This window comes from Paramormyrops kingsleyae, chromosome 16, assembly GCF_048594095.1.
Source record: "Paramormyrops kingsleyae isolate MSU_618 chromosome 16, PKINGS_0.4, whole genome shotgun sequence".
NCBI lineage: Eukaryota > Metazoa > Chordata > Actinopteri > Osteoglossiformes > Mormyridae > Paramormyrops > Paramormyrops kingsleyae.
In genome coordinates, this window is record NC_132812.1 from 3,278,555 (window position 1) to 3,302,650 (window position 24,096).

General features: G+C 41.3%; 2 protein-coding genes across 2 annotated transcripts; one reads left to right on the forward strand and one right to left on the reverse strand.

The window, feature by feature from the left end:
• Window positions 1–3,707: 3,707 nt before the first annotated feature.
• LOC111834049 (uncharacterized) lies at window positions 3,708–7,542 on the forward strand. The gene is made up of 2 exons (XM_023792925.2): window positions 3,708–4,036; window positions 4,669–7,542. The coding sequence occupies exon 2, from the start codon at window positions 4,874–4,876 to the stop codon at window positions 6,479–6,481; it is 1,608 nt and encodes a 535-aa protein (XP_023648693.2). The 5' UTR covers window positions 3,708–4,036; window positions 4,669–4,873; the 3' UTR covers window positions 6,482–7,542.
• Window positions 7,543–11,037: 3,495 nt separating this feature from the next.
• Window positions 11,038–19,061, reverse strand: LOC140578836 (ribosomal RNA processing protein 1 homolog B-like). Its single transcript, XM_072700857.1, has 16 exons — window positions 18,872–19,061; window positions 18,678–18,760; window positions 18,212–18,269; window positions 17,921–18,006; window positions 17,498–17,559; window positions 17,013–17,142; window positions 16,764–16,828; window positions 16,447–16,664; window positions 16,237–16,325; window positions 15,685–15,782; window positions 15,294–15,313; window positions 14,935–15,087; window positions 13,043–13,869; window positions 12,310–12,456; window positions 11,919–11,985; window positions 11,038–11,815 (listed from the first exon to the last, which is right to left on the reverse strand). Exons 1-16 carry the CDS (start codon window positions 19,017–19,019, stop codon window positions 11,640–11,642), a joined length of 2,427 nt encoding a protein of 808 aa, XP_072556958.1. The 5' UTR covers window positions 19,020–19,061; the 3' UTR covers window positions 11,038–11,639.
• Window positions 19,062–24,096: the final 5,035 nt, after the last annotated feature.

Consider the following 24,096-nt stretch of genomic DNA (forward strand, 5'->3'; position numbering starts at 1 on the left):
GTTACTGGGATTTTCACGCACAACCATTTCTAGGGTTTACAAAGAATGGTGTGCAAAGGGAAAAACATCCAGTATGCGGCAGTCCTGTGGGCGAAAATGCCTTGTTGATGCTAGAGGTCAGAGGAGAATGGGCCGACTGATTCAAGCTGATAGAAGAGCAACTTTGACTGAAATAACCACTCGTTACAACCGAGGTATGCAGCAAAGCATTTGTGAAGCCACAACACGCACAACCTTGAGTCGGATGGGCTACAACAGCAGAAGACCCCACCGGGTACCACTCATCTCCACTACAAATAGGAAAAAGAGACTACAATTTGCACGAGCTCACCAAAATTGGACAGTTGAAGACTGGAAAAATGTTGCCTGGTCTGATGAGTCTCGATTTCTGTTGAGACATTCAAATGGTAGAGTCAGAATTTGGCGTAAACAGAATGAGAACATGGATCCATCATGCCTTGTTACCACTGTGCAGGCTGGTGGTGGTGGTGTAATGGTGTGGGGGATGTTTTCTTGGCACACTTTAGGCCCCTTAGTGCCAATTGGGCATCATTTCAATGCCACGGCCTACCTGAGCATTGTTTCTGACCATGGCCATCCCTTTATGACCACCATGTACCCATCCTCTGATGGCTACTTCCAGCAGGATAATGTACCATGTCACAAAGCTCGAATCATTTCAAATTGGTTTCTTGAACATGACAATGAGTTCACTGTACTAAAATGGCCCCCACAGTCACCAGATCTCAACCCAATAGAGCATCTTTGGGATGTGGTGGAATGGGAGCTTCATGCCCTGGATGTGCATCCCACAAATCTCCATCAACTGCAAGATGCTATCCTATCAAAATGGGCCAACATTTCTAAAGAATGCTTTCAGCACCTTGTTGAATCAATGCCACGTAGAATTAAGGCAGTTCTGAAGGCGAAAGGGGGTCAAACACCGTATTAGTATGGTGTTCCTAATAATCCTTTAGGTGAGTGTATATACATATATACATGCATACACATATACATACACATGCAGACACATACACATACATACATACATACATACATACATACACCTATAAATGCATATGCATGCACACCCCCATACATCCATTACTTTTGAGGATATTAAAGAACTAAAAAGCTCTTTATGGTTACATAAGTGATTTAAAGCGCTGGGAGTGAATGTTTCTGACCTTAACTGACGTTTAATCTTGCTTGTAAAGCCTGTGCAGAGCACATTCAAATTCACCCCAATTGAAATTGATCTACAATAATCCCACATTTTTTGAGTATTCTATGAACTCTATTTCATTATAAAGCAGGAATTGATTTCTCAAACTATATTTACCCTAAATATTTTATTTTTAGAATATTTTGACAAGAAAATGCACACTTTTCAATGCCTTGCATGACACTAAATTTGGTTTTCATGCTGTTGCAGGCATGCCTGGCATTGTAGGTGCAGTGGGAGGAAGGCTCATTCCTACTGGTATTCCCAGCCTCCTGAATCCCATCTGCACCTGTCAAAAATGCTTCTCAGCACTAGGTCTCAATGTCCAGGTGATATGTAGACTTCAAGGACATTGTACAGACACTGTGGCTAAGTGGCCTATAGCAGTACACCTGATGCTTATATCTGGTCCAGCTTTGGAGTGTGTCACATGGCAAAGGATGGTGCATTTGCTGGTGGCTAGTTATTGGGAGACAGCAGGTACATTAATGGTGAAGAGCAACACCATGGCTGCCACCAAAGCTAGAAAGGCATGCTGGCAGCAAGTCACTGATGGTGTAAATGCTTAGAAACAGTGTGATTGTTAAGAAAAAGTCAATAATTGTCATAATTTTCAAATGTGCTTTGTGGTTTTTGTAACTATCCTTAGTCTTTATATTCATATTCATAATCCATTTTTATTATTCATTTTATTATTATATATAAATAAACATGTCACCCTTCAAAATCAGTTCAGCATTCCTTTATCCATCTCTCTCTCTCACACACACACACACATACACACACAGCATGCGTGTGTTTGGGAAAGATGACAAAGGTGTTGACATATTTTAGTAGAGTGACATCCATGTTCATTTAGAATTACACCATTCAAAGTGAAAAAGCATAGAATAAATGGATTAATAACTGTAAGGCTTAATGAGATGTCCTGTAAAGTGTGGTTTAACAAAGTGACTATGGGGGATAATGCACACTGCTTGACTTTCTGGTAATGTACTTCTATACATCTTTATTAATAACTGCGCTGGGTCTATTCACCACCAGCTATTGAATGTGAGGAGCACATATGAACATCCATCCATCCACCCACCCATTTTCTGTAAACACTTATCCTTGATTGAAGGAGATCTAGAGCCTATCCTGTAGGTTCAAGGGGCACAAGGCAGGGAATAACCCAGGATGGTGTGTCAACCCATCACAGGGTACATTCACGCCCCATTCACTCACACATGCACACCTATGGGCAATTTGGCAACTCCAATCAGCCTCAGCATGTTTTTGGACTGTGGGGGGAAACCAGAGTACCCAGAGGAAACCCCACGACGACATGGGGAGAACATGCATACTCTGCACATATGGATCCCTGGGGGAGACTCAAACCCAGGTCCCAGAGGTGTGAGGTGACAGTGCTAGCCACTGCACTCCCCCACCACCCCCATATGAAAATTCAAATATTAATTAAAATTTGCTTGTAATTTGGAAAACCATGGGGTGTGCAAGAGTTGCTATAAATTCAAATTGCTGAAACAATAACTCATTAAATCAAAGACTGACTCTTAGATACTGACAAGATTTAGCACACATAGTGAAAGGGCTGTGGACTGTGGACATCAAAGGTCTAAGACTAAAAATTTCCTGGCTTGCTTGATGAAAGGTATTGCAGCCTGAGGAGTGAATATCATATATACAGCTACAGGGCTTGGACTGAATTACCTAATCAATAGTGTTTGAGGTTTCACGCCTATATATGCAGTCTGGTGGCCAGTCTTCACGGACTGCACATTCCACCAGTAACAGAGGATTGTGAAGGTTGAATTAGCAGAGTAATAGCACAGCTGTATATAAAATATTGCAATCCGCACCTCATAATGGAAGACGCATCAGAGTTCAAATGAAAACAAATTGTGGACAATGTGAAACATGTATTGTTCTCTAATGAGTCCATCTTCACAAGCATGATCCTTAAACACAGGGGGGGTTCCACAAAGCAGGATTTCTAGTTAGCTGGGTTAAGATAGAAGTCATAATTGTCCAATAAGACTTTAAGTACTGCCCTAGTGACAACCAAAGATACAAATTTGTACTTTTTTTCTGACAGTGATGTGAATCTTTATATTGAAAATGCATCAAATTGTATGCAAATACAAATGTATTTTACCCATCTCTGCACACACACACACATACACATACACACACACACGCACCGATTACAATTCTTAATGCTTTGATACAGGACTGATCTTTTTAACGAGAATTCTGGGATATCGACATACAAATAATGAATATACTGATAGTATTGTTCATCAAGTAAAATATTGTTCAGATATTGCAAAAAATTTAAATTCCCTTTGTTGACTGCATGCTGGTGACAGTCATTAATTTAGGAGGCAGGTCACGGCATACTGACTGCATCATGGGATCTAGTCGCTAACTCCTAGGCGGTAGGGGGCGCTACAATACCAACACCATGAGCAGAGGGTGTTCTTCGGGGTTAGGGTTACAACCAGGTTACAGTAGGATTATGGATACTAGGCATCACGTAACTGTAAATAGTTACTTGATGATTTGAGGACGGGCTTTACCCCATCATTTTTAGCAGTGACAAGTCTAACAGACAAGTCTATAGCGAATAGCAGATAAAGAGACCCCACCAACCATGTCTGTCGAACGAGAGGCATTTATTCTGTTCTCTATATATTGACTTTAATTTGTCACCCTTAACTATTATTTTTGAGATTTTTCCAGCTGAACTCGCTTAAATACACCGTTAACATATCGCGTAAAACGTTTATCCACCCAGAGAATATTGTGGTAAGTAGGATTTTCATAATAGTTCAGCGACGTTACAGATATGTAATATGTAGCATGAGGATTTCTTGGTTTATTTGGATGCTGTAGCTGCATGCCACTCTGTAGGCAAGTTTTATCTGCACTATTGAATAAAAATTTATATCATAAAAAATTAAGTAGTATGTTATTGCTAGGGGGTGGGTTATGAAGGATGTCTTGCGGCGCGGTGTTTGCCACTAATTATATTCAAATGAATTATTTTCATTTTGAGAGTTTGCAATACATTACGTATTTTGCATTTGTGATTTTGTTTTCATATACGGAACGTGTTATTCATATCATGGATATTGTTAATTATTCACGCGGTAAAGTATTAAAGTTTGCCTTTGTAAAAACTTGTTAGGTAAACGACGAATCAATCAGACGCAAAATAATAACCCACGTGGCGTCGTAAGTTACATAGGTAGCTACCTCCATTGGTGACGAGTGTTTTTAATATTTTCGCTCAAACCGGTTAAACAAATCAAACATTTACGTATTTGGTAAAACTGGTAAATGTATAGCGAGTGTAACAGCATAGGGGTAGTATCAGGTTCCATTAGCTTTTTCAGATGTCTTGTGTTTTACATGGTCTGTTTAATTTTTTCTGCCAGGAATAGTATCAAGAACAGTGGAGACAGCTGAACCCCGTCCAGAAAGGGCAAATGGAAATTACATTTGGATATGGGGCCACTAGGAACAGAAGACTAATAGTATAGTACCTAATAGACAGTAAACGAAGTTTGGTGTTGCGGTGTTAATTTACACAACGGTAACTGTAAGAGCCAACAGACAGCAATCAGGTGCAACACAGGGGTCATGGCTTTGTGTGTTAAAAGCGAATATGATTCGGGTTCTGTACACACTGGGGATTCAGCAGCAACATGGGAAACTGACAGTCGTGGATTCTATCTGGATACTGAACAAATTAAAAGAGAAGTCGTTGATCCAGACTACATTAAAGTGGAACAACATAGTGACCTGCAGTGCCTTGGTGATTCAGGGCTAGTAGTCGAAGAAATGAAGTGTGAACCAGTTGGAGCTAAGACTGAAATCAAACAGTGTGAAGAGGATCTCAAAGAAATTATTGCAAATAGTGTGGAAACTCAAGAGGAAAATCGGCTCTTAGTCAATTATAACTCACAGTATGAGAATGGGAGTACTATTTATACAGTAATTAATTGGTCAGACTGTATCCAGAGTACAAAGACATTTGAGTTAGACCAGCAGATTAAACCAAACAGAAATAAACATAGCTGTCCTGAATGTGGCAAATGTTTTACAAGATCTTATACTTTAAGGCAACACAAGAAAATTCATTCGGGGGAAAAACCGCATAATTGTGCTGACTGTGGAAAAAGTTTTGCCAATACAAAATATTTGGCAAAACACAGAAGAATTCATTCTGGAAAAAAAAAAAACCTTATATGTGATTTGTGTGGGAAAAGTTTTGTAGATTCTTCATCTTTGAAGAAACACCATAAAGTCCACTCAGGGGAAAAACCCCACAGCTGTTCGGAATGTGGAAAAAGGTTTGCAGAAACATATTCCTTAAAAATGCATGTAAGACATCATTCAGGTGAGAAACCATACAGCTGTTCCCAGTGTGGGAAAAGTTTCTTTACTCTGTCATCATTAAAGAGGCACAAAAGGATTCATACAGGTGAAAAGCCAAATATCTGTGGACAATGTGGGAAAAGTTTTTCTGATCCCTCATCTTTTAAAAAGCACCTTAAAGTTCATTCAGGTGAAAAACCACACAAATGTGCTGTCTGTGGCAAGTGTTTTGCAGAGGCTGAAACTTTAAGGAAACATATGAGAATTCATTCAGGTGAAAAACCATACACCTGTTTCCAATGTGGGAAGAGTTATACACAGGCATACCAGTTAACAATACACAAGAGAATTCATTCAGGTGAAAAACCTTACAAATGCGTTGAATGTGGCAAGTGTTATGCACAGGCAAACAACTTAACAGTACATATGAGAATCCATTCAGGGGAAAAACCATATAAATGTACCCAGTGTGGAAAGAGTTATACACAGGCAAACAATCTGACAATACATATGAGAATTCATTCAGATGAAAAGCCTTACAAATGTACACAGTGTGGTAAGAGTTTTGCTGAAGCCGACAGCTTAACAACACACACAAGGATTCATTCAGGGGAGAAACCGTACAGATGTCCCCAGTGCGGGAAGGGTTTTATTTCTGTAGACTCTGTAAAACGACACCAGAAAAGACATTTTAGTGAAAAACCGCATGGTTGCTCTGAATGTGGGAAGAGATTTGCTGATGTAGGATCTTTAAAACTGCATAAAAGAATTCATTCAGGGGAGAAGGCATTCAGCTGTGACCAATGTGGAAAGCGCTTTGGCTATCCATCCTCATTATGGTACCACCAGAAAATGCACACAGGTGACTAGATAAGCACGGGGTTTGGGAAGTGTGTTTAATACTAGAAATGCACAATATATTGGTTGATATTGCCAGATTTTAGTCTATTTAAAGTTAGCAGCATCACAGCTAAAGATGTAATTACTAAAATCACAGAGATGATTGTATTGCATCAGTGCTTCTCAACCCGATTTTCAGAGACCCCCAGACAGTCCACGTCTTTGCTCCCTCTCAGGTCCTGTAAGGTTAGATGATCAGCCATTTTCCATATTGGAGGACGAGGGATTTCGTCGACTCATTCACCACTTAGAAGCTCACTACAGTCTCCCGATTTGGCTCTACTTCACTGACGTCTCACTGCCTGCATTATATGACGTAGCTGCTATACACATTCACAGGATCTTAAGAAGTAGCGTCATCCACTTCAGTTTCACTGCAGATTCATGGAGCTCAAAGGTTAGTTATTTATCAGTATAGACAAAAACATATTTCTTAACTGTTTGGGCCAAAATGTATACATGGGTGTACCCCTATTTGTTAGCAGCATCACCATTGGTCAATAATGTAAATGTGCAAGATGGCATGGTGACTGATTGAGCAGTGCAGTAGTCATCGCTTTCAGGCTTGTAGGTTAAATTATTCTCCATGGCTCTGTATGTATTCAGGTTTGCATGTTCTTCCTTTGTTGTGCCTGTTTACTCCAGATAATCCAGTTTCCTTCTGTAGTCAACAAACATGGTAAATTGGTGTCTCTAAATGGCCCGTAAGGTCTTACTGTGCATCTATAATCTACAGGAATCCTCTGTGGGATAGCATAGGCTTCATATCCACCACAGCCTTGTGCTGGAAAAGTGGTTATGGAAGGTATGTGGATGGATGAAGACATGCATCAGAAATAAATCATCACAGTAAATCCACATACTATCAAGTGAATTTAATTACTGTGTCATGCACCACTGAGTTTGCTTTTTGAATTTTGCAAATAATTTGTAAAGTGTGTGACAGTTTTTAACCGTGAGATACTGCCACTTACTGTATGCAGATTTAATAAAATAAAATTAAACCGCATTAAAGATTCCTGACATATCAAGTGTGGTGTAAATCAATTATAATGCCAGTCGAGGGGTATTACATTGCTTTTCAGTGAGAAACACAGTAGTGTAGTAGACTACAGGAATAGCAGACGTGTGTTGATCCACTGTTGTCCAATGTTTTCTCATTCACTATTCTGTTTCACCACAATGACCATGTACCATTTTATTGAATAAAATGTCATCATTAAAAAACAAACAAGCTGCAGTCACAAGAGGACGCAGAAGCAGCCATGGGTTTTGTTTAACAAAACAACAAAAAAATTAAAGAGAAAAACCTCAGCATTTCCTTCATTACACCACCTTTTAGTGTCAGATGGTTGTGAAATGGTTTAATTTAAGCTCCAGCTACATCTGCAAATTATTGTATGTATCCTCATAAGATGCTGCAAATCTATTATTTGCAAGCTTGGTATATTGTGCTGTTTCCCATATTTGAGACATTGTTCCAAGGGTTTTGAATTAAATCTGGGTAGCAGCACAAGAGAATTACACACTACTTGGTGGAGATTGGGGGAGATGGTGTGTTTTCCTGTGTCCTGGACTGGAGGGTACCCAGAATTAAAGTCTGGCAGTCAATTGTGACTCCACAATTTCTCACTACACCCCTGCCCCTGCAGAGTAATTTGTGAGTGATCATACTTTAAGAATGTGCAATAGAAGTCATTTGTAGAACAATGTGCAGGTGTGCTAAATGTGCAAATTCTTAATTTGTTTTTAAAAAGTAGATGCTAAACAAAACACAGTCTGTCGTTAAAGCTACGCAAACCCAGCATGTAAGTCAAAATTAAACTTGGATAAAAGTGTTCATATCTATTCCAAATGTGGAAAGAATTTCTCAGGAGCAAAAAGGAAAATGTACACCAGAATGCATTTGGGTGAGAAGTCATACCTGCGCACTCAAAGTGGGCAGCTTTGCGTGGGCTGTTGCTAAAAAAATGATGTAATATGGCTTTCAGGTGAAAACCATGCAAAATTGTCAGCTTAGAAAATATTGTTTTCAGGGGAAAAAAACATGGCAGTTATTAATAGAGCCTGCGGTTTACCAATGGAAACTTGTTCAAAGTAAATAATGTGGTTTTTTTGGAAGGGTTACACTGGTTTGCAAAACTTCAATATGTTATTATAGAATTTGTATACTAACTTGTTTGTAGCACAGTGCATCAATCCAAGGGCGTAACTTTGGCTGGAACATTGGGGGGGTTGAGGTCTCCACCCATTATGGGGGAAACATGATTATTGGGGGGGGGCTGCAACCCCCCCCGTAATTTACGCCCATGCATCAATCGGGCAGAGCACCTACTGAAGGCAGTGGTGGTAAAGTCAAAGCATGTCTTCCTGTTCATATTTCACTTATGAAGGATACTGCAAATACAATTTGATTTATAGTTTTGTTTACATAATATGAAGTTGTTTAATGACCAGGGATATTTTGGTAAGCCAGATATTGCAGAAACATTAGTAATGGGTTTCAGGTAACAAGCCAGACCATAATATGCATGAAGCAAAAAAAAAAGGGGTTAGACAGCATTCATCGACTTCTATTGGCACGTAACTGGAGATCTAAAAATTAGCATCACATTGCATTTTGCATTTATAGGCTTGCCTTCTTCCCATAGTGTATCCTGGTGTCTGTTCTCCAGGTAAATAACTCACATGCACCTGGCCGTCCACATGATATAACAGAAAATGACCCATGAGACCAGGCCATCTGCTTCCATTGCTCCATGGTCCAGTTTTGATGCTCATTTGTCCATTGTAGGCGCTTTCAGGGCTCCACACACTGATCTTACCTTCAGAGCAGTGATACGATTGGTGCATGGAGTTCGGTAGAAGAAAAGAGTTTGGACATTATTAAACTGCTCACTACAAAGTCTGTGGATTACCTTCAATATCCGAGTCGTGATTTCTGGTAAGAAACATTGCAGTTTAATTTTCCCAAATTTTATTGACCACAGGAAGAATGCCATTATAATCAAGGGAAGCCCAACATTTCTACAGCCAATATCTCCAAAACTAGGTAACTCCCAGCAGAACAACCTTGATTGATAGATAACACTGAAGCCGCAACCTTCAAGATAACTTTAACCCTGTGATGTCAGGTTGTTCAGATGAAGGCTGGTGAAATGGCCCTCTTAGCCACTGGAAGAGAAGCTAGTCATTCCAAGTTTCATTTTTGAAATATTGAAGTTCCAAAAAAGGCCCGTCAGCCATGCAAGATGAGCACGAGAGAACAGGACAATAGGGAGACTCTGTAGGCGATTGGGTCAATAAGCAGCTGCCATCAGTTTAGGACAGAGCAAGAATTTGTTTTGACAAGGTCTTGTCATCTGGGACAATATGGACTGAAAGGCCACTCTGCAGTGACAAAGCCACCCATCAGCAAGAAGAATAAAAAGGCTAGACTAGCCCTTTGCTGAGGAGCACGTCAAGTGGACAGAGGAGAACTGGTGTAAAGATCATTTCAGCAAGAAAAGCTAGTTTAATTTGGTTGGTTCAGATGGGACACATGTGCAGCATTGAATTAGGAAAGACTCCCACCAGAGTGCAAAAAAATCAGATTAGAGGGGTGAGTGTCACGGCATGGGGTGTGACCTCAGCCACAGGAGTCAGGCTTCTCACACGGCTACATGACAAGGTGAATGTTAATGAGGATCAGAACCTCCTTCAGCAACATGTGGCTCCTTCTCTGTGAACATCACCTATTCAGCCAATGATTTCTATACAAGGCAATGCCCCTTACCACTGCCAAACGGATGAAGCAATTCCTCAAAGCTGAGTACATAGAGGCGATGAAATGGCCGACCCAGAGTCCCCATCAAGAATCTCTGGAAGGTAAATGGCGACAAAGTTATGGCAAATCTGATACAGTTACAGAATTGTGGAAGGAACTGGAAGACAAATGGAACAAAATCAAGTCAGAGTAGTGCAAGAAATTGCTCATGTCCTGTGGGCGCTCATGTGCCAATGTCATTGAAAACAAGGACCTCTACACATCCTATTCATTTCTGAGTTGTAACTGTCAAAAAAGTTGACAAAATTCATTTGCAAGTTTCTTCTGTAATAAGTATCCATTCTGTAATTTTGATCGCAAACCTATTATTTTGTGATGTGGGATAGATCTCTTCTATTCAGGAAAGAATAACTTTAAATTCAGATAAGCAACATTGTAAATGACAGAAATGCTCTCTAATTTTGATCACTACTGTATATTTACTTAGCATTCCATCCATCCATTTCCTGAAACCGCTTATCCTGTTCAGGGTCACGGGGGGTCCGGAATCTATTATACTCAGCATTATTCTATTAAATTTAACTGTTCTGATATTGTGTTGTATAGCAAATTACAGTATTAAAATAACAAAGGAAAAGTATGTATTAGAGGTAACTGGAGCTCAGCTAAGCTTAGTACTAACCAGTTTGACCGGATTTTTTAATTTTATTACCATCTCATAGTTTTTCAGTGGGATCATAATAAAGTCTTAATAAAGTCATTAATAATTAAGAAAAAGCTTTACTTGTCTATCTGCATTCACAGTTGTGTACATAATGTGGGCTGGTTTTGTAGCCTTAGATAGGTAATTTACACTCTCTCTTTGGATGAACAGATAATTGTATCCACTATCTCAATTTAAATTAAAAGTTGTTGAAATGAATACTGTTTAAGCTCTCAAAGGCTAATTGCATTCTCCACTGGCATAAAAACAAGGAGGAACAGAGAACAGTGTCAGCAGGACACACAATCGCTGCATAAAATCACTGTCATTATGCTCTCGTAACATTACAAACCACATCTCTGAAGGGTACAACCAGTGACTCTTGTGAGTCTAATCATGTGCTTGATGGACGAAACATACACCAAAAAGAAATTGACTAAATAATGTATTATTTACAGAAGTGGGGAAAGACTGCACTGCTCAACCAGAACACACACCCAGATTCTTCTGAAGAAGAATTTTAATCTAGCACTTAATTATTTTGAACATAGAAAAGCTCACAGAACATAACTGTTTTCAGCCAAAACAAGTCCATGTTACTTAGTCATTCTGTAGATCGACAGAACATCAGGATTTTGGAATTCTCTGTAAAAAGCTCCTTAAAAAAAATCAGCTGCACAAGGTCTCCTCTGGGTGGCACTGCTGCTGTTTTTGCTAGCCTGAGCTGTCATCGGTGACTTCAACACTCCAAACCGTGGCTTTTGCTTGGGGTCAAAGGCCACACGGGATGAGCCATCGGGGCTCACCAACAGGCTGCGGTCCGTCTTCCTGAACTCTGGATAAATGGAAAATAATCAAAATTCCATAAAGTGTGTGAGTCAATGCAGAATTCTCACAGGCATGCTTCATAACATCACCCCGCATAGCGAGCAGCTAACCTGCAGTCTTGTTGTTCTTCAGCCCAAAAGTGACCTTCTTAAATTCAGACAGCGGCGTCCGCCTCACCTGGAAGGAGAAACATTTTAGAACCTTCAAGCTCCTCATGCCAGATCCTTCGGGATGTTAACGAAATGTGGGAAATGCACACAATATAGAGCCACTCTGGAGCTCCCACTGCAGTGATGGTGCCACAGCTCCTTTCTAAAGCATCCTGCCAATCCCCGAGACCCTCAAGTCATTTCATTGCTGCTGATTTGTGTGCATCATCTTTGGTTGACTGTCCTTGTTTAACCTACATGGACCTCATTTACTCCAAACTGTCGCTTTACCCGATGTACGTGAGCAGGCCCCAGGGTGCCTGTTGCTCAGACCCATGTGTGGTACAGATACCTGCTTGGTGAATGTGGCCCGGCCTCCTTTACTCTTCCTGCAGAACAGAGGAACGGGTACAGCACCACTTTGAAACTTGACAAAATCTAACTTGGCCCCATCTGCTTTCTTCTTAAGGGCTTTTTTAGTTCTGCCTGGGCCAGCGTCCTGTAGCAAGAGAACCCAGGTATATTTTTAATGCATTATTCTGTGCTTTCATCTCGTGTTTTTGTGTGTCGTTATCTGTTTTGCGTTCCATTATGCGTTTTTTTGATTGTATATATTTCAATGATTTGCAAAATATGCAAATCAGAAAAGCAGATAAACCTATATGACAGTGGTATTGTAGTGTGGGTTTCTGAAATTTTGGTGTGGATATCAATAACTATCATAATATTCTAAAATTCTTATGTAGAAATGGTCAAATATGACAGGTGGTTTTGGTTTTTCTAAGTATGATGACCAAACTATTTTACTAATAGTTGGAGATTTCCTACTCAATAGAAGCAACTCAGAGGTGTTAACCATGCACCCTACTGACTCAACTGTTTGAATATTTTTTCTATCTCAACCCTTAAAATGAATTAAAATGTCTAGTCTTTCCCTAATGAAATCCCCCTGAATGCTAATACCCATGTCATTAGTGTTCTCCCCATAGTCCGTAGTTTCTAGGCTGTGTGTATCGTCCTGGATAAGAATCCGCATTAAGGGAGGGTGACACTGACGGTCTTGGGACAGCCATGCAGTGACTTACACTGGCCGCCGTGGGGGCCTTGGTGCCCACCCCCTCCACGTGACCATTGGTCTGGCCTGACTGTTCCTCAGTCCACACAGTAACCTTTGCTGCCGCCGCCTTCGCCTTGGGAGCTGGGCTCTCCGCTGCTGGCTGCCTGTCTGCACACACACCACCATCGGCTACCTGCCGCCTCTCACATATTAAGGACGTCTCCTTCATCCTTTTCTTCTTCTTCCTTTTCTCTTTGCCCCCCTGGGAAGTAGCCGTTCCTTTTGCTGTCTCTGGCCCTGCCTCCTCTGCCCCCCTGCTTTGTGTCACTGGGCTGGGACGGCTGTCTTGTTCTCCCCCCATCAGGGCTGTGGGAGTTTCCAGCCCCAGTGGGCTCTTGGGCTCCTCTGCCAAAGAGCTGTTCCTCCTCTTCCTCTGCTTCTTCTTCACCACCTGGCGTTCTTCTGCCGTCACATCATGCTGACTCAGAGCGTCAGACATTTTCACGCCGGGGTTGATCTTCTGCCTCTTCCCCTTCTGGTTTGTCACAGTGGCACCACCTTGTTCCCCCCTTTCTGGCACAGCTGGGTCTGTCCTTTTTTCTGACACACAATGTTCTGACTGGCCCTCCCTCACCACCTGCAAGCCCTGCTCTGCCTCTGGAATCCCCTGGGCTGAACCATTGTTCTGCTCTGACCCGTCCACTGAAGGTTCTCCTGCCTCCACCCCCTTGTTCTTCTTCCTCCTTTTCTTCTTTTTCTTGGCCATAGAATCAGTCTTCCCCTCGTCCCCTGTAGCCTCTCCTTCCACAGAGCCTTTTTTCTGCTTGACTGGAATCTCCATTTCTTTCTTCTTGCCTAAAAATTAAGGTGGCATAACAATTAAACCCACTTATCTGTACTGTTCCAGCAAAATACAAAAGTATTAGCTACTGGCACTAGGGTGTGAGGATGGTGTCTCCATTAGAGATGTTTTTGTGGCACTTTCCACCACACCAATTCCCATACATTTGGTACAGTACTTTTGGTACTTTCCCTTTTCCATTGACTTGCGGTCAAGTACCAGTACCAAAAGTACCAGTACCAAAAGTTCCAAACTTCTTTGGTACTTCAGTACTTTGGGTGGGACTTGAAATGCTTTCTTTGTCGATTAATTATGCATATAGAGTGCCTCTGAAATACAGTACAACCGCAATCTTAAAAAAAGTTATGAACATTTTTTTTTGTGTCACTGGGCAAACCCCCAACGAGATTGCTCTTTCATGCCATGAAACCTAAGGAATGCACTTTCTTTTACTCCACTGTGCATTGGCTTGTGTGGGACCCGAACCCAGCGAGAATCATACCCATAGACCAACAAGCCGTGGTACTTTCTCAAAGTAACAAAAGTACGGTACCCGGTGCAGTGGAAAAGCACCCTTGGTTCCAGTTTTAGGTTAATTAGGGACCTGGCTATAGTGTATTGTGCTTGGTAGGAAAGGCAGAGTTTGTACGTTTATGTAGATGTGGGTGTGTCAAGTTCTGATACAGGTGGGGTTTGGGTTAAGGTTGATTTATATTTCTTCACAGAATCTACGCCGTAGGTTGCCGCGTACCCTAAGCTGTACCCTACGCGGTGCCCTAAGCCGTAGCCTGGCACACACCTCCCCAGAAACATCACTACAGGCATCAGACCACAGCGAAGGTTACAGCGTAGATTCTACGCAGAAGTAGAAACTGGCCTTTAGTCACTTTGTCATGGCTTGAAATCACCAGTTGAGAAACTAAAAATGTAAACTGGTCAATGGTATTCTACATTTCCCTTTTCACAGGCTAATGCTATAAAATAAAAGTAAAAACTATAAAATCAGTAATAAGGCAGTTAATTTACTAAAACTGAGACTGTCCATTTGCACTAACAACTACCACTCTCTGCATGCTCGCCTTTGCGTTTCTTGGCCTTGGAGCCTTCATCCACGTCTTCCTCATTGATCCAGCTCATCTTCCTCTTCTTTAATCTCCGCCGGCTCCCAAACATCTCGTCATCATCTTCATCTGTGGAGACCTCCTCTGGGTACTCATCCTGGGGGAACACACCTGGCGCGAGAGGTTAAAAAAAAAGTAAGAGGAGACAGAGAAAGGATGGATTAATGAAGGAAGAGAGACTGGCAACCTCACCAACAAGGTGCATCAGAAAATACTCAAGATTTACATCGACTGGTCATGATTATAAGACGGCTGACCCACAATTCAGAGACAGATCACAATTCCACAGACACTATAGTATTTACTGAGGCCCCTACCTTCACCGAGATCTTGAAACCTGTAAGAAAAAGAGTCAGAAGAGAAAACATAAATTCCTGAAAGCAGTAACAGTAAAGCAGACAGACATGGGTTCAGCAGCTCAGCAGAAAGGTGAAAAGCATCACCCAGTCCACACTCACACACGTCAGCCAGGACTGTAATAGTAATGCCGCCCCCCAGGTGAGCACGAGCAGGCCTGCTGGGCATCTGCTGTTTAGGGGCGGGGCCAGGAGCAATTGTAGGATTTCACCCGTGGGGGGCGGGGCCTTTGCCCCCTGAAGAAACATGGGATGCCATTTCCACACGATTAAATTTGCTGAGCAGGAGATACCAAAACACATATCTCTGCTAAATAGGGTCTACAAGTGCCTATGGAAATTCAACACTCACGTCTTCACTGCTCTGTAGAGCTTCTTCCTGTTGAAGGTGGGTGTGTTGCTGCGACCGGACAGCTTAAGCAGCCTTTCTGCCAGTGCCTTGTAGTCAAACTGTCACACAGAGGAAGAGGAAGCCTGGGCTCTCAGCATTTTACATCTGCAAACATGCCACATCCGTCTCCAGGCTCACACATGCCAGATTCCAAATCTTATACAGCTTGGAGGTCACGACCTGGTCTAGCAGAGACTACCACAGACTGCCCACCAGTGCCATACAGTACACACATTTCACTCTGATATACCTAAAGCCCTGTGAGAAAACCACTAAAACTCTTTGAATATGGCCAAAAATTCAAACTTTGACCAACACCTATAGAATACTATAGGGGAAGGAGACTCTGCGATTGGAAGGGACACAGTTAAGCTGGGGTCCTTCAGACCAGGATTCTCCTCATGGTGTCTAAATACTGAACTTTAAATGTGAGAAAGAACTAAAAGACATGAATGAGACTGTATGTGCTGCGGATTTTCATTCTAGACTCTCCTGAAACACGGCGTCACTGACCTGAAGCACAGGCCCGATGTCATTCTCAGGCAGGAGAGAGTCACCCTCCTCAAAATCAGACAGCTCATCCTCTTCACTAGCTGGGACACCTAGAGAAAAGTGCAAGGAGAGATGATTATTTGAGAATATTCATGTAGTAATAACAAAACAATCTGCATTGAAATTTCTATAATGTGCTCACTCAAATGTGATGCAGTGACAAATACATACCATTAACATGTTTGACTTTAGCTTTCTTAGAGCTTTGTGGGACAGCGTCAATCTCACACCCCTCTTCATCCTCCTCATCACCAGAGGCCTGACCCGAATCATCCTCCCCAGTTCCACCTCTTCCCTGAATCTCATTTAGGAGGTCCTCGATGGCAAAGGGGGCATGGTCAACAATCTCTTGGAACATGGTGCCACAGATGGCCTGTACTAACATATGACTGTGGGGGGGGGGGGGAGGGAGAGGGGGCAGAGAGAGCTTGAGTCCTCAGACACACTGAATGGGAACGTTCAAGAACAGCATTGAAACGTTCACTCACTTCTTTGATTTTGCTGCCGTTCTGAGGAACGGATCAATGAACGTCAGGTTTTGCTGGGCTGTGAGCTGCAATCAGAGTCCATCAGCATGATTCACACTGTGGCTGAGCTCCCCCTGGCATCATTATTATCCAAAGCTGTATCCTGATGCTGTACTTAACTATGCCACCTACTGCCTCGGCATGTATCTTACAGACTGCACCCAATTTCTGGCAGCTTCTCAGCCCAGGTACAAGATACATTTTCCCTACCTCTTTGGCTCCGACCCTGGCCAGTTCTGTCATATAGATGTCCAGGACGTGGAACTGCACTCCTGAGGGGCAATCACTGGTGCTTCGGAGCACGTGGTCAAACAGCAACTCGACAAACTTCTGCACTAGACTGCAAAGTAGATGGGAATAGTTAATGTTTTATTAGTGCATCCAAAACAATGCAATAAGTAAAATGACTAATATGACACAATCTATATACACTGTAGATTATTACTTTTCATTTATCTCTTTACTTTTTATCATTTATAGCATGTAGTATTGTACAATGACAAAGATATTTTATTATAATACTGATAACACTACAACTACTAATAATTAGCTAAAACCCATTTTACCCCTTAATATCCTCCAATGGTAAAGAGCATTAAAACAAAGTACAATACAAATAACTCTATCAACACGCAGCCATCTACATTCAGCAGTGGAGCTGCCAGCCACGTCCTTGCAGCCTGACACGGACTTACCCAGTGTCCCAAACCCGCCTCTTCAACAGTTCAAATGCCTGCCTGAATACGAAACGCACCAGCTGGATGGGAGACAGACAGAAAGAGGCAGGGTGTTTCAGTCTAACCTCCCTGTTATTCTGAATGATGACAGGCATAACCTGGCTAAGTGGCAGTCATTCCTTTGCATAGATGGAGTATTTCTCATCTTAAAAACCTTTTGATGGCAAAAACATTGCGTCCTTGAACTGTCCACATTACTAATGACATTTTTTACCATCACTAATGGTTTACACTTTACTGATACAGTAATAATATTTTCTGAGATCACCATTGACTGGTAATATTTTGCTTGGTTTTCTGAATAATAATTATTTAGAGAGAGAATTGTACACCATTAATCATTTCACTTCTGGGACACCAGTCAGCCGAACAGTACAGTACCATGTAGAACTTATCCATGCGGAGTCCATCTATACCGTTCCACTCCCTGTTCATGGTCTTCAGAAAGCTCTCCAGGAACAAAAACTCTATAGAAAGAGATACAAGGTGAATGTAAGAGGGCTGCTATGAGATACTACTCTGCACAAGGGTGATTCTAGGCAGCCATCACAGTGCTGACTCCATCTTAGAGGGAAACAATCCCCAAACTGATTAAGATTAAGACCGAGACATTACATTCTTAAAATACCGACTTCCCATCATTTCCGGAATTACGGTTAGCAAGGTACTTACGGACATCGACATTGTGCAGTGAGTGGATCAGGTTTGATATCTGGGCGGACAGGTCCTCCTATTGAACAAATTTAGAAATACAGCCAGTGATCACACAGGCAGGAAAACACGGTGTAATGCAGGTAAAATGACGAGAAAGATGTATTAACGGGGGTCACTGACAGCTCTGACTCTTTCTACTTCTCATTCTAATGATTTATCCTTAATGCATAAAATACTCCGCAAAGATGTTAGGAACAGTTATGCTAGAAACTTTCTAACACGTGGACAGAAGTATTACAGATCTGTGTGCGGAAATATCCAAATGGGTCTCATTTAGCAATCTGTATAGTCAACTTCAGACTATGGGCCTGAGACTGCACTGATTAATTTCCAAGCGTTATTTTTCTCCAGGTCTGACAGATTGCCGAAACTATTAAAAACACAACCACTATGCTATGTGATGAAATCGTGACACGAAAATTACCTGTAGTAGTGGTTTATCCTGCATCCACAGGCAATAAAAGAGCCCCTTCCATATTTTCAACAGTTCTTCAACAGTGAATCCACCTAGACGATGGAAGAAAACGACCAAAAATGTAAGAAGCTTAAGAAAAGTTGGATCGCCACATCTTCACGATTGGTATCATTTTATGTTGGAATCTTTTCTGTCTATCTTACCATTGGGTTTCTGCGACCTCACACTTAAGTACTTCCTCAGTTTTTTTATTGCTTTGGTCCGGATGGGCTTCTCGTTGGAAGCTAATCTCTGAGCAAATTGTATCTCTGGCTCTTGTACCATAGGCGCCATCTTCCCAATGGCTAACATGTGGTAATGCGAATCCCTTCTGTACACGAGTCTCAAGCGTCGCATGAAAATGACGTCATGGTATAGTTCGTGCTGTTGGCATCTTTTGGGATCCTATAGGTTATGATCATAAACTTCAGGTGACATTTGCAATAATTATGACATAAAGTCAGGTGACATTTGCAATAATTATGATAACATTTATTGTTAGACTGCAGCACTTCGATTTTGTTTCTTTTGTTTTATATTCGGCGAAAGAACGTTTATTAGACGTATCAGTACCATAACTGCTCGATCCATCCATTTTATATTAGATTAGATTAGATTAGATTAGATTAGATTAGATTAGATTAGATTAGATTAGACTAGACTTTATTAATCCCACAATGGGGAAATTCTTTGAGAAAACAGCAGCAATAATGAAAAAAGACAGTACAAAAAAAGGACAGGATCCATAGGATCAGCAAAAAAAATAACAATACAGATAATAAAAACAATAGAAAACAATTTCTAAAACTGTAAAAATATACAAGTAAAAATGTAAGAAAAAAAGAAACATATACACAATGCTAGGTATATGGATAGCAGCTTGCTGAAATATATATATATATATATATATATTATATATATATATATATATACATACATACATATATACACACACACACACAGATATACATATATATACACACATATGTACATATACAGGGATTATATATATATTGATTATGTGGTCACTGCAGTGATGTGTTGTAAAGTCTAATAGCTGTGGGGAGGAATGATCGACGGAAGCGCTCCTTCTTGCACTGAGGGTGTAACAGTCTTGTGCTGAAGGAGCTGCTCAGAGCCTCCACAGTGTGGTGCAGGGGGTGGGAGGGATTATCCATAATAGATGACAGTTTTAATAGCATCCTTCTGTTCGCCACCTCCTCGATGGTGTCCAGTGTGCAGCCCAGGACAGAGCCAGCTTTCTTAACAAGCTTGTTAAGTTTTTTCCTGTCTCTGTCCGAGCTACTCCCTGCCCAGCACACAACAGCGTAGAGAACTACTGAGGCCACTACTGTGTCATAAAAAGTCCGTAGGAGTTCTCTGCACACCCCGAAGGACCTCAGTCTCCTCAACAGGTGGAGGCGACTTTGGCCCTTCCTATACAGGGCAACTGTGTTTGTTGACCAGTCCAATTTATTATTGAGATGAACACCCAGGTATTTAAAAGTGTCCACAATATCAATGTCCGAGCCCTGGATGCTCACAGGAGTATGCACTGAAGTGTTCCTTCTGAAGTCGAGCACCAGCTCCTTTGTCTTACTGGTGTTCAGTAGCAAGTGGTTTTCCTCACACCAGTTCACAAAGTCAGTGATGACCCCCCTGTATTCCTGCTCATTCTCCCCGGACACACAACCAACAATGGCAGTGTCGTCTGAGAATTTCTGCAGGTGACAGTGATGGGAGCTGTACTTAAAATCAGCTGTGTACATGGTGAACAAAAATGGGGAGAGTACCGTCCCTTGAGGAGCCCCCGTGTTACAGACTACCACCTCTGACACACAGTCACGCAACCTGACGAATTGTGGCCTGTCAGTGAGGTAGTCTAAAATCCAAGCAGCCAGATGTTGGTCCACACCTGCAGTCTCCAACTTCCCTCTCAACAGTGATGGTTGAATATGGTTGATTTACTTTTCAACCATAAGGTTTGTGTCTTCATGAAACGCAGACATTGTACCTCTCCCGGAAGTTCCGGAAGTCTCCTGCAATTCATACCAGCTGTGGCTGCCCGATCTGCGGTCTGTCACTACAGAAAACGTTACACCTGTCACTACCGAAAATGTTACACCTACCGAAAATGTAACTTCCGCTACTACGCACGCGCACATTCATCACGCATGCATCCACGAAACCACATTTTCTGGCACTTCATTATTACGCATGCGTAATGTACACTTCCACAGGCCCAATACTGCGCATGTATTCACATTTTGCAACAAACCGTGATTGCGTGATTCAGGGCGTGGATGTCATGTATTCATTGGTCACGTATTGTGAGATGGGTCATTGATGTTTATATTTTTAGTTCAGCCGTCACTTTATTGTAGGGTGACCAGATAATCCATGTCAGGGAGGACACTCTGAGCTAGGACAGGAATTGTAAATTACCATTTCAATTAAACGGACCTGGATTTCACTTGAGCACTCAGCTCTTGCTGTGTGCTGATTGGACAGTCCTATAATGTATGTGCATGTGTCACTAATGCTAATGTGAAACAGCTGGATGAGTCTTTCAGTCAAGGAAACAAACCAGTCAAAGCACAAGAAGAGCTAAACTATTTAGCCGAGCACAGGAGCCTTTCAATTAGAAAGTAGTTTGTAAAACCCAAAGTAACTCAAAGTGTCCTCCCTGACATGGATTGTCTGGTCACCCTACTTTATTGTGGTATTTAAAACATATTGCTTTGCCGATTGTAATAGTTGCATCTGTGTGCGCGTTGCTTTTAGTGCCTGACAGTAATCTTACATAAGGTTTTTCCCAATGGTATTGCTGAATAGATGCCTTTTCTTTAGAAAACGTAATAAAATTGGGGTGTATATCAATCTTGTGTACCCATACTGCTTATCAAGGGGCTGTGACCTATGTATAGCATTTTCTAAAAAAAAAATAACACCAAAATAATAATTAAGAGCTTTTATTTGCACAACATAAGCAATGTTTATGTTGTGCGGTTTGGCCCAAAATAAAACAATCGGTCGTCTGCCAGAAACAAATATAATTTGCTTTATTTAGCACCACAAGACACAGCTGCCATAACTGACACGAGTGTGTGGTAATTACACTGATACAATTAAGAAATGAAATGACTAAGGAGAAAAAAAGCAGGCTTAGTTTAAGTAACTTCACAGCACATCGAACTGGGAGTAGTACATAATGGTAACATTAAAGTATTGTCACCTTTGACTGTAAAATTGATGGCCATACCCTGTATTTTACGTTGCTCCTTCTGAAGCACATTGGGCATTAAAGGCCTATGCGAAATAAAATCTTTTAAAGTCGAAGGACTCCATCATTATCCGGTTAAATCTTCTCTTCTCGCTGTCGACATTCTTATCAAAAATCAACAGACGATGCGATGTGACGCGATGCCGTAAAAATAGCACGCCTCCTTCCAAAAGTCGCAAGCGTGCGCATGCGTAGTAGCGGAAGTTACATTTTCGGTACAACCCCTGGCATAAATTATGGAATCACCAGTCTTGGAGGATGTTCATTCAGTTGTTTTATTTTTTAGACAAAAAGCAGATCACAGACAAGACACAAAACTAAGTTAAGGTCAAATGGCAACTTTCCAGCTTTACGAAACATTAAAAGAAATCAAGAAAGAAACATATTTAGTCAGTAAGAGTTGCCTTTTTTAGACCAAGCAAAGAGAAAAAAATATGGAATCACTTAATTCCAAGGAAAAAAATATGGAATCATTGAAAATAAACAAACCAAAAAAGACCGCAACACACCCCTAGTACTTTGTTGCACCACCTCTGGCTTTTATAACGGCTCGCAGTCTCTGAGGCATGGACTTAATGAGTGACAAACAGTACTCATCATCAATCTGGCTCCAACTGTCTCTAATTGCAGTTGCCAGATCAGTTTTGCAGGTTGGAGCTTTGGCATGAACCATTTTCTTCAACTTCCACCACAGATTTTCAATTGGATTGAGATCCGGGCTATTTGCAGGCCATGACATTGACCTTATGTGTCTTTCTTCAAGGAATTTCTTTACAGTTTTTGCTCTATGACAAGATGCATTATCATCTTGAAAAATGATGTCATCATCCCCAAACATCCTTTCAATTGATGGAATAAGAAAAGTGTCCAAAATGTCAATATAAACTTGTGCATTTATTGAAGATGTAATGATTGCCATCTCCCCAATGCCTTTACCTGACATGCAGCCCCATATCATCAATGACTGAGGAAATTTGCATGTTTTCTTCAGGCAGTTGTCTTCATAAATCTCATTGGAACGGCACCAAATGAAAGTTCCAGCATCATCACCTTGCCCAATGCAGATACGCGATTCATCACTGAATATGACTTTCATCCAGTCATCCACAGTCCAAGATTGCTTTTCCTTAGCCCACTGTAACCTTGTTCTTTTATGTTTAGGTGTTAATTGTGGTTTACGTTTAGCTTTTCTGTATGTAAATCCCATTTCCTTTAGGCGATTTCTCACAGTTCGGTCACAGACGTTCACTCCAGTTTCTTTCCATTTGTTCCCCATTTGTTTTGTTGTGCATTTTCTGTTGTCAAGACATATTGCCTTAAGTTTTCTGTCTTGACGCTTTGATGTCTTCCTTGGTCTACCAGTATGCTTGCCTTTAACAACCTTCCCATGCTGTTTGTACTTGGTCCAGATTTTAGACACCGCTGACTGGGAACAACCTACATCTTTTGCAACATCACGTGATGATTTGTCCTCTTTAAGGAGTTTGATTATCCTCTCCTTTGTTTCAATTGACATCTCTCGTGTTGGAGCCATGATACATGTCAGTCCACTTGGTGCAACAGCTCTCAAGGGGTGATCACTCCTTTTTAACTACAGATTAACAAGAAGATCTGGTGCAGGTGGGGAAGGAAATTGACAGGGGTGATTCCATATTATTTTCCTTGGAATTGAATGATTCCATAATTATTTCCCTCTGCTTGGTCTAAAAAAGGAGACGTTTACTGAATAACTAGTTGTTTTCTTGATTTCCTTTAATGTTTTCTAAAGCTAGAAAGTTGCCATTTGAAATTCTCTTAGTTTTGTGTCTTGTCTGTGATCTGCTTTTTTTCTAGAAAATCAAACAACTGAATGAACATCCTCCAAGACTGGTGATTCCATAATTTATGCCAGGGGTTGTAGGTGTCACATTGTTTCCCAAAAGTTCCCGTTAGCAACTTACATAGTTGAAACCATTCAGTTGCAAAGTTCCAGATGTTTAAGTTGCCAACGTTCATATAAAAGTTGCCTTTCTAAAATAAATACGCCTACGGTGGGATGTCTGATTCGTTCTAAAAATGATGGATACTTTGAAATGATATCGATCACTACACTGATCGGTTCAGTTC